Source organism: Amblyraja radiata, chromosome 31 (genome assembly GCF_010909765.2).
Source record: "Amblyraja radiata isolate CabotCenter1 chromosome 31, sAmbRad1.1.pri, whole genome shotgun sequence".
Taxonomy (NCBI): Eukaryota; Metazoa; Chordata; class Chondrichthyes; order Rajiformes; family Rajidae; genus Amblyraja; species Amblyraja radiata.
The window spans coordinates 26467915-26481554 of NC_045986.1; the positions used below are offsets into that span (position 1 = coordinate 26467915).

Genomic DNA, 13640 nt, shown 5'->3' on the forward strand with positions numbered 1-13640 from the left:
TCAACCTCCGAAGCTCCACAACAGGAGAAAACAATCCACGTTTATCCAACCTCTCCTTATAGCGTATATCCTCTAATCCAGGCAGTATTCCTCTTAATAATCCTCTTCCTCGCCCTCTCCAAAGACCCAACATCCTTAAGGTTTCTCCAAGGTTTACCTGGGACTGTGCCATGAGGAGCAGCTGTGACACTGAAGTATTTAAGGTGAGATCACCCTGCCACACTGTTCCAGCCAGGGATTCGCAGGTGAACAGCAGAAAGATCAGGAAATCTGTGCATCCTCAGCTGAATCCTAAATCTCCCATTAATGAAGGCTTAATTTATTTAAAATTGCAGACCATTCCTTTCAAGATCACTGTCTGGCCCCTGATATCAGAAAGATCGAATCTCGTGGATGACATGTCAACTATTTCTGCAGATTAGTCACTCCTCTCACTGCAAAGGCCCCCCCACCCCCACCCTCAGGCTAAGTCAGCACTTCCCCAGTGACTATCTATCAGTCTCTCTTTGTCCGTCCTCCCACTCGCACTCATACACAGATGTGACCATGGATCCACTAAATGACCTGTTATCATTGTATCCAGGTTGGCAGATGACCATTCAGAACTGCACTGCCACCAACAACACTGTGTGTGGCTGTGAAGCTCATGAGTACCAGCGATGTTCCTTGCCTGATTGTAAGCATTTCATCTGTTTGAACTGCTCCGCATGCAGGAACAGTAAAGTCATCAAAACCTGTAAGTACCATTGAGGGACGGGGAGATGGGAGTGCTGGCACTGGCTGGTGAGGCAAGCATGTTATTGTGGGAGGTGGGATAATCTGAGGGTGATGGTTTGTCATAAGGCTGAGGGTGTATAGGTAGGTTATTCTGATAGAATTGAGTTTGAGGAGGCTGCAAGGATCTGCCATTGCCTGGTCTGACACACTAAGCCTGCTGTGTTGTGGCATTGAAAAAAGTTAAACCCCATTCATATAGGTTGCAAAACGTCATGGCTCTTGAGGTTCCCAAGTTGCTTCAGGTTGGAAATTGGGTTTGTAAGGGGTGTGTTAATTTGTTGTTGTGGTTCCTTTCTCAAAACTGATTCCTACTAAGCTAGTTAATACTCTTTCCTGCCCTTTGGAGAATGGCCGTTGCTGGTTAATTGGTAGTAAATCCTGTCAACTTTAAGAGATTTAAAAATCCTCCTCAACCAATCTGGTCAAACTCTCCCATAATTAATTTTATCGGATCTCTTTTGACTTGCTCTCAAAGTAGACGTCTTAAAGGACCCGTCCCACTGTACGAGGTAATTCAAGAGTTCTCCCGAGTTTCCCCTGATTCGAACTCGGAGAATTACGGTAATAGCCGCTCGTAGGTACCCGGGGCTCTCGTGGATATTTTTCAACATGTTGAAAAATCTCCACGAGCTTACCGTGTTTCCCGAGTACCTGCGTTAGCGTTTTGAGCCGCTAAGAGACGTCCCCGAGCTCCGACGTACATTCCACGTACTTACCACAAGTTTGATTTTTTTTTTTTTAAACCCGGGAGAGCTCTTGAATGACCTCGCACAGTGGGACAGCCCCTTAACTCCATCTACCTGGAGTCAGTTCTTCAGCCGTGGCCAGAGACATTAATCGGATTAGAACCTGGTTTCCAGAGGTGAAGGAAGATTATCTAGCCCGGACGGAATGTAGGGAACATCAGTTTCACTGTCAAATCACAAAAAGTGCTCAAAGGAGGAACTCAGCGGATTCGGCATCATCTCTGGGAGGGCAATGGACAGACAATGTTATGAGTCAGGACCCTGTAGAAAGACCCCAGCCCAAAACGTTGTCTGTACATCACCCTCCATGGATGCTGCCTGACCCCCTGTGTTCCTCCAGCACTTTGTGTTTTGCAATGGGGACAGGGTTCAGCTGCAGCATTTTACTTCACAGATTTAGCAGAGAAGAAAGCCAGCCTTGGTAACTCTCACTGACTCCTGGTTCCATATATTGACCAGGTACACAGAAGGAAAATGTCCAATGTGGAGAATGTTTGCCCGGATTTGACCAAGATGGTGACCAGTGTAAGGCGCGTACTGAGTGAGTCAGCTTGTACTTATTTGAGCATTTCTATTTGTCAGCTTTGATTTGAAGCAGGAACAGGAAGCAAGATCCTGACACAATATCAGTCCCTACTCCACGCGGGCGATGTGCTGGGCTAGACCCTCGCCCTTCACCTCTGGAAAGCAGGTTCGAATCTGATTGAGGTCTCTGGGCAGAGCTGAAGAAGTGACTGATGGAGTTCGGACGTCTACTTTGAGGTCCAGCTTTGAATCTGCAGCATGAGACGGAATTCTCAATTCGAGAGATTGAGACAGGGCAGAGTAATAGGAGGATGTAGCGGGCCATTGGATCTGTGCTTAAGCCATATTCTACCTCTCCTGAGAGTGTTCAAACTCACACACTACAGAGGAAGCTGTAACATTAACCGGGATGAAAGATTTGCTCAAACCTAAGCAGCATTGTACCTGCCCTGCTTGCTTCTAATGGGCAGGTGTAGTGATTCGTTTAGTTCCGAGATACAGCATGGAAACAAACCTTTGTCCCATCGAGTCCACACATAGTAGTTCTATTTACCCCACTTTCTCATTCACTTGCTGCACACTCGGGACAATTTACAGACGTCAATTAATTCATCTACAAACTCGCATATCTTTGAGATGTGGGAGGAAACCAGAGCGTCTGGAGGAAACCCATGTGGTCATAGGGAGAACGTGCAAACTCCACACAGACAGCACCCAAGGTCAGGATAAAACCTGGGACTCTAACACTGTACGGCAGCAGCTCTACCAGCTTGAATTTGACTTTGTCCCTTACCATCTGGACGCCCGCAGCAACGGCTGTGGAGGGTGGTGGTCCCGACCACGGGGGAAAATGGAGGAGGACTGGCCAAGCTCTGTGCCTTCCACCACAGTGATGAATGCTGTGGTGGAAGTTTGTGTAAATTTTTTTATTGTGGTTGTGTTCTTTATTATTGTACCGCTGCTGGCAACCCAAATACCACCGACCTTGCTTGTGTGGCAATTAAATTATTAAATTATTAAATGAAAAATTGGCATCTAACCTATGCTTGCGTTAATAGGTGTAGAATATATTCATATTTTGTGGGCATGACCAGTTTTCAAATAGGAGGAAGCAGAATAAGTCTCCGTGTTTCAAATCCAAACCTTTGGAATGAAAGCCTTTTGATCCTGAGATTCTCTTCAGCTGGGAGAGTGCTTGGGAGAGGAGTAGGGGCAAGTGTGGGATCTAGAAGTGACACCAGCAACACTGCGAGTCCACCCAGTCTGAGGAGGGGTCCCAACCCAAAGTGTCACCTGTCCATGTTCTCCGGAGATGCTGCTTGACGCACTTTGTGTCCTTTTGTGTAAACCAGCATCTGCAGTTCCTTGTTTCTTTATTCTGTGTTATTTGGAATGGGTTTTTTCTGCACATCTTGCTGATTTCTGTGTCCTTTCATTTAGAAATAAGAATATATCGACCAGCAGCGGTCCTGAATCCAAGTCGCCATCGAGAACAGGTATCTCTCACCCCCCTTTCTTTGGACAGCAGTGTTTATTGTGGGGACGGAAATGGGAAACGAGGTATCTGGTAATTAGAATGAGCACCAATTCCACCGACACTGTGACCTGGCTGGGCTGGGTTTTATCAAAGGGCACAGCCATCGAGCATCGGTCTCGATGGTGCTGAGAGGGGCCATCGAAGGCAGTAAAGTCGACCCAAGAAGGTATTCAAGGGTACACAAAATTGCTGGGGAAACTCAGCGGGTGCAGCAGCATCTATGGAGCGAAGGAAATAGGCGACGTTTCGGGCCGAAACCCTTCTTCAGACTGATGGGGGGTGGGAGAAAGAAGGAAAAGGGGAGGAGGAGGAGGAGCCCGAGGGCGGGCGGATGGGAGGGTGGGAGGAGACAGCTAGAGGGTTAAGGATGGGGAGGTATTCAAGGGCAAGTGATGTAAGTGTGTGCAGTGTTGCATTATGTAGTTGTTACTAGATACATAGAAAATAGGTGCAGGAGGAGGCCATTCGGCCCTTCGAGCCAGACTTGGAAACTTGTTTTGGGTGTGGGCAAGTTAACATGGCTGCCTTTTTTTCCAGGGGCATAAACAATAAACTGTGAATTATATAAAACAAAGTTAAAGAAATGTAATCAAATGCAATTTTGTTCAGGGTGGCAATGTGATATATTAGTTCATCAGCTGCTTAATGACCAAGTGTATAGTGCCAAACATGCCGGTGAACAGCAAGTCCCCCAGCTTCTCGGAGATCAATTAAATGTTGCCGCAACAGTCCCTAACGGAGTCATTGTGGATGGGGAGATTGTTATTACAAATATCTTTGGTGCAGATTACGCATTTGGGGAATTCGAGTCATGGAGAATCATAGAGTCATTTGTTGCATTCAATGCCTTTAATAAGCTTTCCACAGGAAACAGTACAATGATTACAGCAGAGAAACAGGCCCTTTGGTCCAACTTGCCTATACCAAACAAGATGCCCCATCTACACTAGTCCCAGCTGCCCGTGCTTGGCCCATATCCATCTAAACCTTTCCTATCTTTGTACTAAGTGCAGAGTGATCGTTGCAAGAAGCTAGTTAGTAGCCACTCAACTGCACGTCATGTTGCTCGGTGTGTCGACCTTGACTCTAATGATCGGCCAATTGAGTAAAGTTCGGCAAATGTAGCCACAGAAGTGAGGCACGCATGTCCTACAAGAGTGTGGGGTGATGGTGACTGATTATTACGCTGTGTTCCAGAGGGTGATTGTGACTGACTCATTGTGCTCTTGTTTCCAGCGCTGTATTTGGTTCTAAGTGTCTTGGGGTCAGTTCCCTTTCTGTTTGTGCTGATCCAATTTCTGCGCCACAAATTCCAACATTCATGGGTTGTGGAGGAGCCGAGGACCCTGACAGGTATTCCCTCCGTTGCCTCTATCCATAATAAGATTGTTGCCAACACTACAGTAAATGGATGGGTTGCTGGGATGCGGAGAGATGTACAAGTCTGGCCGTACAGAGAGCGGGGAATCTCCGCAGTAGATGCAATGTATGCTTGGCTGGCGAGGGGTAGAGATTGTCGAGAGGCTGGCTGGCGCTGGGATAGAGTCGGAGCACTGAAAATATTACGCATTCCAAAAAAGGGAAGAAAGATAAACCAAATGTTCACAGTTCAATATTAGAGGTGGAGACATGGGCGTATAAATGCGAAGCAGTTCAACACGTTAACGGCAGATCTTGTTCAACGGAAATAATGCGTTGTTTTGATGATGTGACAGTAGGTAGATGTAGAACATACAGGACAGCAGAGCACAGAGACAGGACCCATGGCCCATAAAGTCCGGGCCGAACATGATGCCGAGATAAACTAATCTCCTCTGCCTGCATGTGATCCATATCTCTCCATTCTCTGCATATCCACGTGCCGACCTAAACGCCTCCTAAACGCCACTACCTTATCTGCCTCCACCACCACCTATAAAAAACGTGCCCCGCAAATCTCCTTTAATCTTTGCCCCTCTCATATGTGCCGCACCTATGCCCTCTAGTTTGTGACATCTCCACCCTGAGAAAAGATTCTGACTGTCTACCCTATCTATGCCATCTGATGATGCTGCATGAGGACTTCCAGTCAAGTCAAGTCAAGTTTATTCGTCACATACACATACGAGATGTGCAGTGAAATGAAAAGTGGCAATGCTCGCGGACTTTGTGCAAAAAGACAAACAAACAAACAAACAAACAAACTACAAACATAATGGAACAGAATCATAAATTCTTTTACATATTACATATTGTGGGAGGAAGGAAAAAGGGGAAAAAAAACAGCAATTTATTTTTTTTAAACGGTAGACTGGTTCAGTAAAGTTAGTCCCTGGTGAGGGAGGAGTTTACCGTCCGAATGGCCTCTGGGAAGAAACTTCTTCTCGACCTCTCCGTTCTCACAGCATGGCAACGGAGGCGTTTGCCTGACACTTCCAGAGGCACTTTGTGAAATATCATCTGGCAGTCATCACCAAATTGAAGCCCATGGAGCCAAAGCAACATGGACACAAGAGTTGGCTGAGGGTAGGCAAAGTGAGGGGGGTGTTTGTGTCACACAAAGTCAGCAGCAGGGAGGTGGGTGGGCCACAAAGAGTGGGTCAGGGCCATGGAGGGAGGTGATGGTGGAGAGGGTGGGTCACAGTGACCCACGGTGAGGGGGGGTGGTGTTGGGGGAGAGGGTGGGCTAAGTCGGAAGTACCGTTTTCAGCCCCAATCTCTGATCTCCGCACTCAGTAATTCATCTTTTGATGAGGAATTCTCAATCCTAATGTTTGTGTTTCAGTTCCTGATAGTGAAGTGACAAAGAATGAAGTGAAGGCCTCGGTGAGTGTTGTGTTTTGTTGAGCTGGTCACGTTTCCATGGTAATGAGTTTTGGAATTTGATTTTTTTTTTTAAATCTTCTAGTCAAATCACCGTTAGATTTCCAAGACACCTCCCTGCCACGGCTCATTGCACACATTGGAATCGTATGATATCCGATCCTCTGTGAACATTGTGCAAGAAAGAACTGCAGAAACTGGTTTAAATTGAAGATGGACACAAAATGACAATAGACAATAGGTGCAGGAGTAGGCCATTCGGCCCTTCGAGCCAGCACCGCCATTCAATGTGATCATGGCTGATCATCCCCACTCAGTACCCCGTTCCTGCCTTCTCCCCATATCCCCTGACTCCGCTATTTTTAAGAGCCCTATCTAGCTCTCTCTTGAAAGCATCCAGAGAACCTGCCTCCACCACCCTCTGAGGCAGAGAATTCCACAGACTCACCACTCTCTGTGAGACAAAGTGTTTCCTCGTCTCCGTTCTAAATGGCTTGTGTTCAACTTCCACTGATTTTTTTTTCCGTCTCCCCCTATTTCTGACAGGTATTTGACATTCCAGCTCCGGAAGTGAAATCCGACACTCTGATTGAAATCCCAACTCAACCACTGCCAATCAACATTTATGGGACCGGTTCCCAGATATCCCAGCCTGACGCACCAGGTGAGAGACTTTATCTGCATGGTACCTGTCCTGGGGCCCTTGCGTACAGCACAGGGATGGGCCCTTTGGCCCACAATGTTTACGCCAAACATGGTGCCCAACTGACCTGATCTCATCTGCCTCCAAGTGCTCCATTTCCCTCCATTCCCCGCAAATCCATGTGATTTTTAAACACGACTATCGTATCTGCCTCAACCACCACCCCTGGCAACGTGTTTAAGCCTCGCCCCACCCACTGTGTGAAAAAACTTGCCCTGCACATAGAAACATAGAGAAATAGGTACATTAGTAGGCTATCCGGCCCTTCTTGCCAGCACCGCCATTCAATATGATCATGGCTGATCATCCAAAATCAGTACCCCCCCTCACCTGATAGCGATGCCTCTAGTGGATATTTCTGCCCTGGGAAAAAGCTCAGGCTTTCTACCCTATCTGTGCCTCTCATAATTTTGTATACTTCTGTCAAGCTTCCCCTCAAACTCCGATGTCCCAGAGAAAACATTCCAAGGCCACCTGACCTCTCCCTGTAGCTGAAACCCTGTAATCCAGGCAGCTTCCGGTAAACCTCCTCTGCACCCTCTCCAAATCTTCCACATCTTTCCTGTAATGGAGCGAGCAGAACTGCACACAATACTACAGACATCATGGAGAGGGCTTTACACTGGATCTAACCCACCATTCCAGGATAGGCACAAAATGCTGGAGTAACTCAGCGGGTCAGGCGGCATACCTGGAGAACAGGAATAGGTGACATTTCAGGTCGGAACCTTCTGAGGTAGGTTGAGGGGCACACTACTGAGAGGTGGGCCCATGGGAGGGTCTCTGGAGAGGTGGATATACTACAGGGGGGTGGGTACAGGGTGGGTGGGTGTGTGGGTGTGTGGTTAGGTAGACTACAGGTTTAAGAATAAGGAGTAAGCCATTTAGAACGGAGACAAGGAAACACCTTTTCTCACAGAGAGTGGTGAGTCTGTGAAATTCTCTGCCTCAGAAGGCGGTGGAGGCTGGTTCTCTGGATGCTTTCAAGAGAGAGCTAGATAGGGCTCTTAAAAATAGCAGAATCGGGGGATATGGGGAGAAGGCAGGAACGGGGTACTGATTGGGGATGATCAGCCATGATCACATTGAATGGCTCACATTGAATTGGCTCGAATGGCCTACTCCTGCACCTATTGTCCATTGTCTACAGGGAGATTGGTTCACTGGAGCTGGGCACATGGGGAAGGTGGCTGGGGAGGTGGATAGACTGGAGCTGGGTACATGGGGAGGGGGTACGGGGAAGTCAGCAGGGTGTAGTGAGGTGGGCAACATCTGACTGGGACTTTCTCATTCCAGTCTCCATGCCCCTCAGCGGAAGAACTTTGTATCAGATCATCAACGTGGTGCCGGTGCGGAGGTGGAAGGAACTGATGCGTTTGCTGGAGCTGAAGGAGTGCGAGATGGAACGGATCGAGATGGACGTGGCCTACTCCAGAGAACGGCAGTATGAGATGCTCCGACACTGGAGCCAACGACAGACGGCCTCCATGGAGTCCCTGTACCAGGCCTTGGAGATCATGAACTTGACTGGACTAGGAGAGGAACTGAAAACCAACCTGCTCAACCACTCCAACTCTCTCCATTGATCGAAGGTTGACACAAATGCTGGAGTAACTCAGCGGGACAGGCAGCATCTCTGGCTAGATGGAACGGGTGACATTTCGGGTCGAGACCCTTCTTTCTCCCCATTAATCCCCTGCCCATTGCAATATTTGGATACCACAGATTATGATGTCAAGTCCACTGTCCTAGAAAGACAACACCAAAAGTGATCAACGTGAGGTCTAGCTTGTCCCTGCAGCCGAGAATTATTGGTAAAACCTGAATTATAGGGCATGGTTTTAGTAATTTACTTGCATGACAGTAGAGGAATCTGGGATCAGTAGATTCCCAATCCTGGACAAGATCCATGGTGTACCCAAGGGCTAACCTGGAGGCAAGTCATCTGAGCTGAGGGCTACTGATTCAGAGGACTTGGTCAGCTCCAGGGGCTCTGATTAACATATAAGATTGTTAAGGGCTTGGACACGCTGGAGGCAGGAAACATGTTCCCGATGTTGGGGGAGTCCAGAACCAGGGGCCACAGTTTAAGAATAAGGAGTAAGCCATTTAGAACGGAGACGAGGAAACACTTTTTCTCACAGGGAGTGGTGAGTCTGTGGAATTCTCTGCCTCTGAGGGCAGTGGAGGCAGGTTCTCTGGATGCTTTCAAGAGAGAGCTAGATAGGACTTAAAAATAGTGGAGTCAGGGGATATGGGGAGAAGGCAGGAACGGGGTACTGATTGGGGATGATCATCCATGATCACATTGAATGGCGGTGCTGGCTCGAAGGGCCAAATGGCCTCCTCCTGCACCTATTGTCTATTGTCTATTGTCTGTCTGACTTGGGGGCTCACTTACAGCATCAAACATTCGTCTCGCTTCTCAGCCTGGATTTCGGAGAGTTGGAGTGCGTGATGTGAGGGTGCACAGGTGATGTGACGGTGTGGGAGGGGGCGTGGAAGGTTGGAGGTTGTTAGAGCATGGTGGCGAGGTATTTGGATGCCTTTCTGCCTGGTTCTATGTACTGGCTCCAGCCACATCTGGAACCCTCTAGAATCACTGGCAATTGATCAATATTATCGGAGCTCCAAGGATCGGAAGGGTAGGTTTCACCAGTCGTCCCAGAGCTTGCTGTGGCCACGCAGTCAGGCCAGTCGAGCTGTGGAGTACAGGCTCCAAATGGAGGTGCAGAGGCAAGGCCGGAAAGATTCCTGGTTATGTTCACAGATAAATGGCACAGATGTTCCACGTGTCTGGATTAATCCCAGTTTAAATTTCAGTGGTGATAAATATGAATATAAAAATGGAAGCAAACTCAACTCATAATTAACACTGTATATATCTGATACTGATTTTGTTTCGTAGCTTCTTTCTCAACCAAAATTGGAATAACAAGCAGATATTCTGTTTAAGGTTTGGTCAGACCAATGTACACTGTAAGCACACAGCAATATTTTATTTCTGTACAATACCAAAAGGGAAGGCTTGTTATTCATGGGCATCCAGGATTGTGTGTCCCATTATTTCTTCAGAGAGGAAAGAAGACTGAAGAGCTGGTCATAGACTGCCGTAAGCAGGGCTGGAAGGCAAGATGTACGCCCCATCGGGGTTGGCTGCAGAGCTTTTGCATGGCAATCGCTCTACAAAGCCTTGAGCGCACTGCACTGGGCATCAACAGAGTGGAGAGGAGAAGAGCCATCAAGAACACCACAGAGGCAGCGGAGATGGCTCTGGATCAGGAGAGGAGGTCCATAGGGAGGAGCGAATGCCACCTGAACACAAGTCGTGGTCTGATCAACCACAGATGGGTCGCCTGGGTGGGGGTGTCTGATGTTGAAAGACCCGAAACACCTGATGACCCCAGGTTACATCACTGATCATGTGCTCAGGAGCATCAATAGATGGTTTTTTATCAATCAATTTTATGAAAACTGAACTGGCAAAATAGTCAGCTAGAAAGCCCCTGGCATCTGCTGCCCTCATGTGGTCATTTTGTGTATACATCTCCAGCCTTTTATAAGGTGCCCCATGTAAGGCTGCTAAAAAAAGATAGGAGCCCATAGCATTAGAGGCAAGATGCTAGCACGGATAGGCAACGGCTGACTGGCAGATAGTGGGAATAAAAGGGGCCATTTCTGATTGGCGACTGGTGGTATTCCGCAAGGGTCTGCTACTTTTCACGTTATATGTTAACGATCTGGATGATGGAGTTGATGGACTTGTGGCCAGGTTTACAGATGATACAAGAATAGGCGGAGAGGTAGGTAATGGTGAGGAAGCAGGGAGTCTTCAGAAGGGCTTGGAAAAGTTAGGAGAGTGGGAAATGGAATCAGCATAGCAAAGTGTACAGCCATGCACTTCCGTGGAAGGAATAAAAACCGAGACTTTTTTCTAAATGGAGACAGGGAGGATTCAAAATTGAGAGGTGCTGAGGGACTTGGGAGTGCCGGGGCAGGATTCCTAAAAGCTTAATTTACTGGTCGAGTTGGTAGTAAATGCCAGGTTCTTTTCGAGACTAGAATATAAACGCAAGGATGTAATGCTGAGGCTTTCTAAGACACGGGTTAAACCACATTTGGAGTATTGTGAGCAGTTTTCGACCCCATATCTGAGGAAGGATGTGCTGGCATTGGAGAGGGTCCAGAGGAGGTTTAGGAGAATGATCCCGGGGATGATTGGGTTAACATATAACGTTCTCACTTGCGTTTAGAAGGATGAGAGGGGTCTCATTGAAACCTACTGAATAATGAAAGGCCTGGATAGAATGGATATGGAGTAAAAGGAATAAAAGGACGTACCTTTAGAATGGAGATGAGGAGGAATTTCTTTAGCCAGATGGTGGTGAATCCGTGGAATTCATTGCCACATGCCGCTGTGGAAGCCATGTCATTGGCTATTTTTATTTAAAGTGGAGCTGGATAGATTCTTGGTTATTTATGGGAGAAGACAGGAGAATGGGGTTGAGAGGGAAAAATAAAACAGTCATGACTCGATGGGCCGAATGGCCTAATTCTGCTCCTATGTCTTATGGTCGACCGCACGGAGACACAAGGAACTGCAGATGCTGGTGTTGTGATCAAAACACAAAGAACCGCATCCATCTCAGTACTACTTTCAGATACTTCCAATAGCATTGAAGAACATGAATGAAGACATTGGTCAAACACCAGGCTAGTCCTGCTGTTACTAGGACTTCACTGGTGCGTTCACCTGGGGGTGCAGGTGGATGCAGATGCAATAGTGACATTTAAGAGACTAGTGGAATGGCACATTGAGGAAGAAGGATTATGCGTAGGCAGGTAAGAGGTGGTTTTGGCATCGTATTCCAACACACATTGTGGCCAAAGGCCCTGGTCCTGTGCTGGACTGTTCTATGTCTAGTACAACCAACATCTGTATGTGTAGTTTCTGGACAGTGTGCTCTCACCCACCAAGTTCCCAAGTAGGGATGAAAGGAAGGAGCATTGGATAACACTATCATAATAGCATGGGGCTTTGCATTAACACCGACTCACCAACTGTGCCCATGTTAAACATTGGTGAATGGTTTGGATGTAAAGGAAGCCGTTTCAATCCCCATTATTTCTATAAAACATACAAATTAGTACAAAAGTATTTATTATGTGCCATTATACAGAAAAAAGCTTATTTATATCAACCACACTATCATCCCTTGTATATTCACTATTCTTTAATTTTATTACGAGAGATACAGAGAGAGAGAGAGAGAGAGAGACACACAGAGAGAGAGAGACACAGAGAGAGATAGAGAGAGAGACACACAGAGAGAGAGACAGAGAGAAACAGAGAGACAAGCGAGAGACAGAGCGAGAGACAGAGCAAGACTGTGAGAGAGAGAGAGAGAGAGAGACAGAGACAGAGAGAGAGAGAGAGAGAGAGAGAGATCAGGAGAAACTACAAGAGAGAAGGTAAATTAAAGGAATGGAAAAAGTTGAGGGACAGAGAGACAGACAAGCTATGAAAGAGCAGTGAAGATGGTGTTGGATGCGAGGGAGAAGTGAAAAGATGTTGATTTAAAATCACTATTTGCTCCCTAATAATTCTGAAATTAACTGCATTTATATAGATTTACATTCATATTTACATTTGCTATTTTTAACCCTGTGTGTGTAACGGAATACCTGTCGAAGCTACTTTCAGATGATGTTTGATGAAGTTGCGTTAGTTTCAGAAAGTTGGAGTGTATAAAAGAAACTATCAAGAGCTCATTAACTGTCCAAAGAGGGAACAGTGCAGGGCCTGACATGAAATGGACCCCTGCACGTGGAACGTCACAACTTCACCGGATGGAGCTCAGTAGGAGCAGGGTAGAATCAGGAAGATATGCAAGAGTTGCGACTCTGCACTTTGGAGAAAAGATGTCGGGGTGATCTGACTAAAACCGATGTGGTGATGAAGAAATGGACTGTTTTTGAGTTGAGTTTTGTTCTAATTCCATGAGATCGGAGACATCAGCCGCATAGTCCCTTGACTTTCCTCAAGACAACCCATCCATTTCCCAGACCCCCCCACTCCATTAAACCAGAAATCCATATTTCTCCCACTTAACTCCACTCGGTTACTGAGCATCCAGCTCGCTGGAGTAGAAGGTTCCAAAGTGAAGACTTTGCTTTTCATCAATTTTGTCAACAACTGCTCCTTCCCCTGAGCTCCAGTTCCAGGCTCCTCCTTCAGGGGACACTAACCCTCTTCAAGCCCACAGATGATTCCATCAGTTTGATTCCTTGATTCCATCAGCGGCTGGTGGAGTCAAGGGATATGGGGAGAGGGCAGGCACGGGTTATTGATTGGGGACGATCACCCATGCTCACAATGAATGGCGGTGCTGGCTGGAAGGGCCGAATGGCCACCTCCTGCACCTATTTTCTATGTTTCTAGATCATCCTGTTCTTTAAATCCCCTCAGGCATCTCTGCCCATTTCACTTCAATTGTTTGGGGAATATGGGGGTCACCAGGTTGTACAAGATCCAATTTACCTTGGGTTA

The 13640-nt window shown here is 47.1% G+C and overlaps 1 protein-coding gene across 1 annotated transcript; it reads left to right on the forward strand.

The window, feature by feature from the left end:
- The first annotated feature begins 3596 nt into the window (after positions 1–3596).
- Positions 3597–9120, forward strand: tnfrsf25 (TNF receptor superfamily member 25). Its single transcript, XM_033047811.1, has 5 exons — positions 3597–3615; positions 4822–4938; positions 6350–6390; positions 6934–7051; positions 8387–9120. Exons 1-5 carry the CDS (start codon positions 3597–3599, stop codon positions 8674–8676), a joined length of 585 nt encoding a protein of 194 aa, XP_032903702.1. The 3' UTR covers positions 8677–9120.
- The last annotated feature ends 4520 nt before the right edge of the window (positions 9121–13640 follow it).

Bases quoted from the DNA above. Each gene is read 5' to 3' on its own strand.
- tnfrsf25 (XM_033047811.1), top strand. The intron at 6,391-6,933 runs GTGAGTGTTGTG...TATTTCTGACAG, and splicing joins AGAATGAAGTGAAGGCCTCG to GTATTTGACATTCCAGCTCC. The intron at 7,052-8,386 runs GTGAGAGACTTT...TTCTCATTCCAG, and splicing joins ATCCCAGCCTGACGCACCAG to TCTCCATGCCCCTCAGCGGA.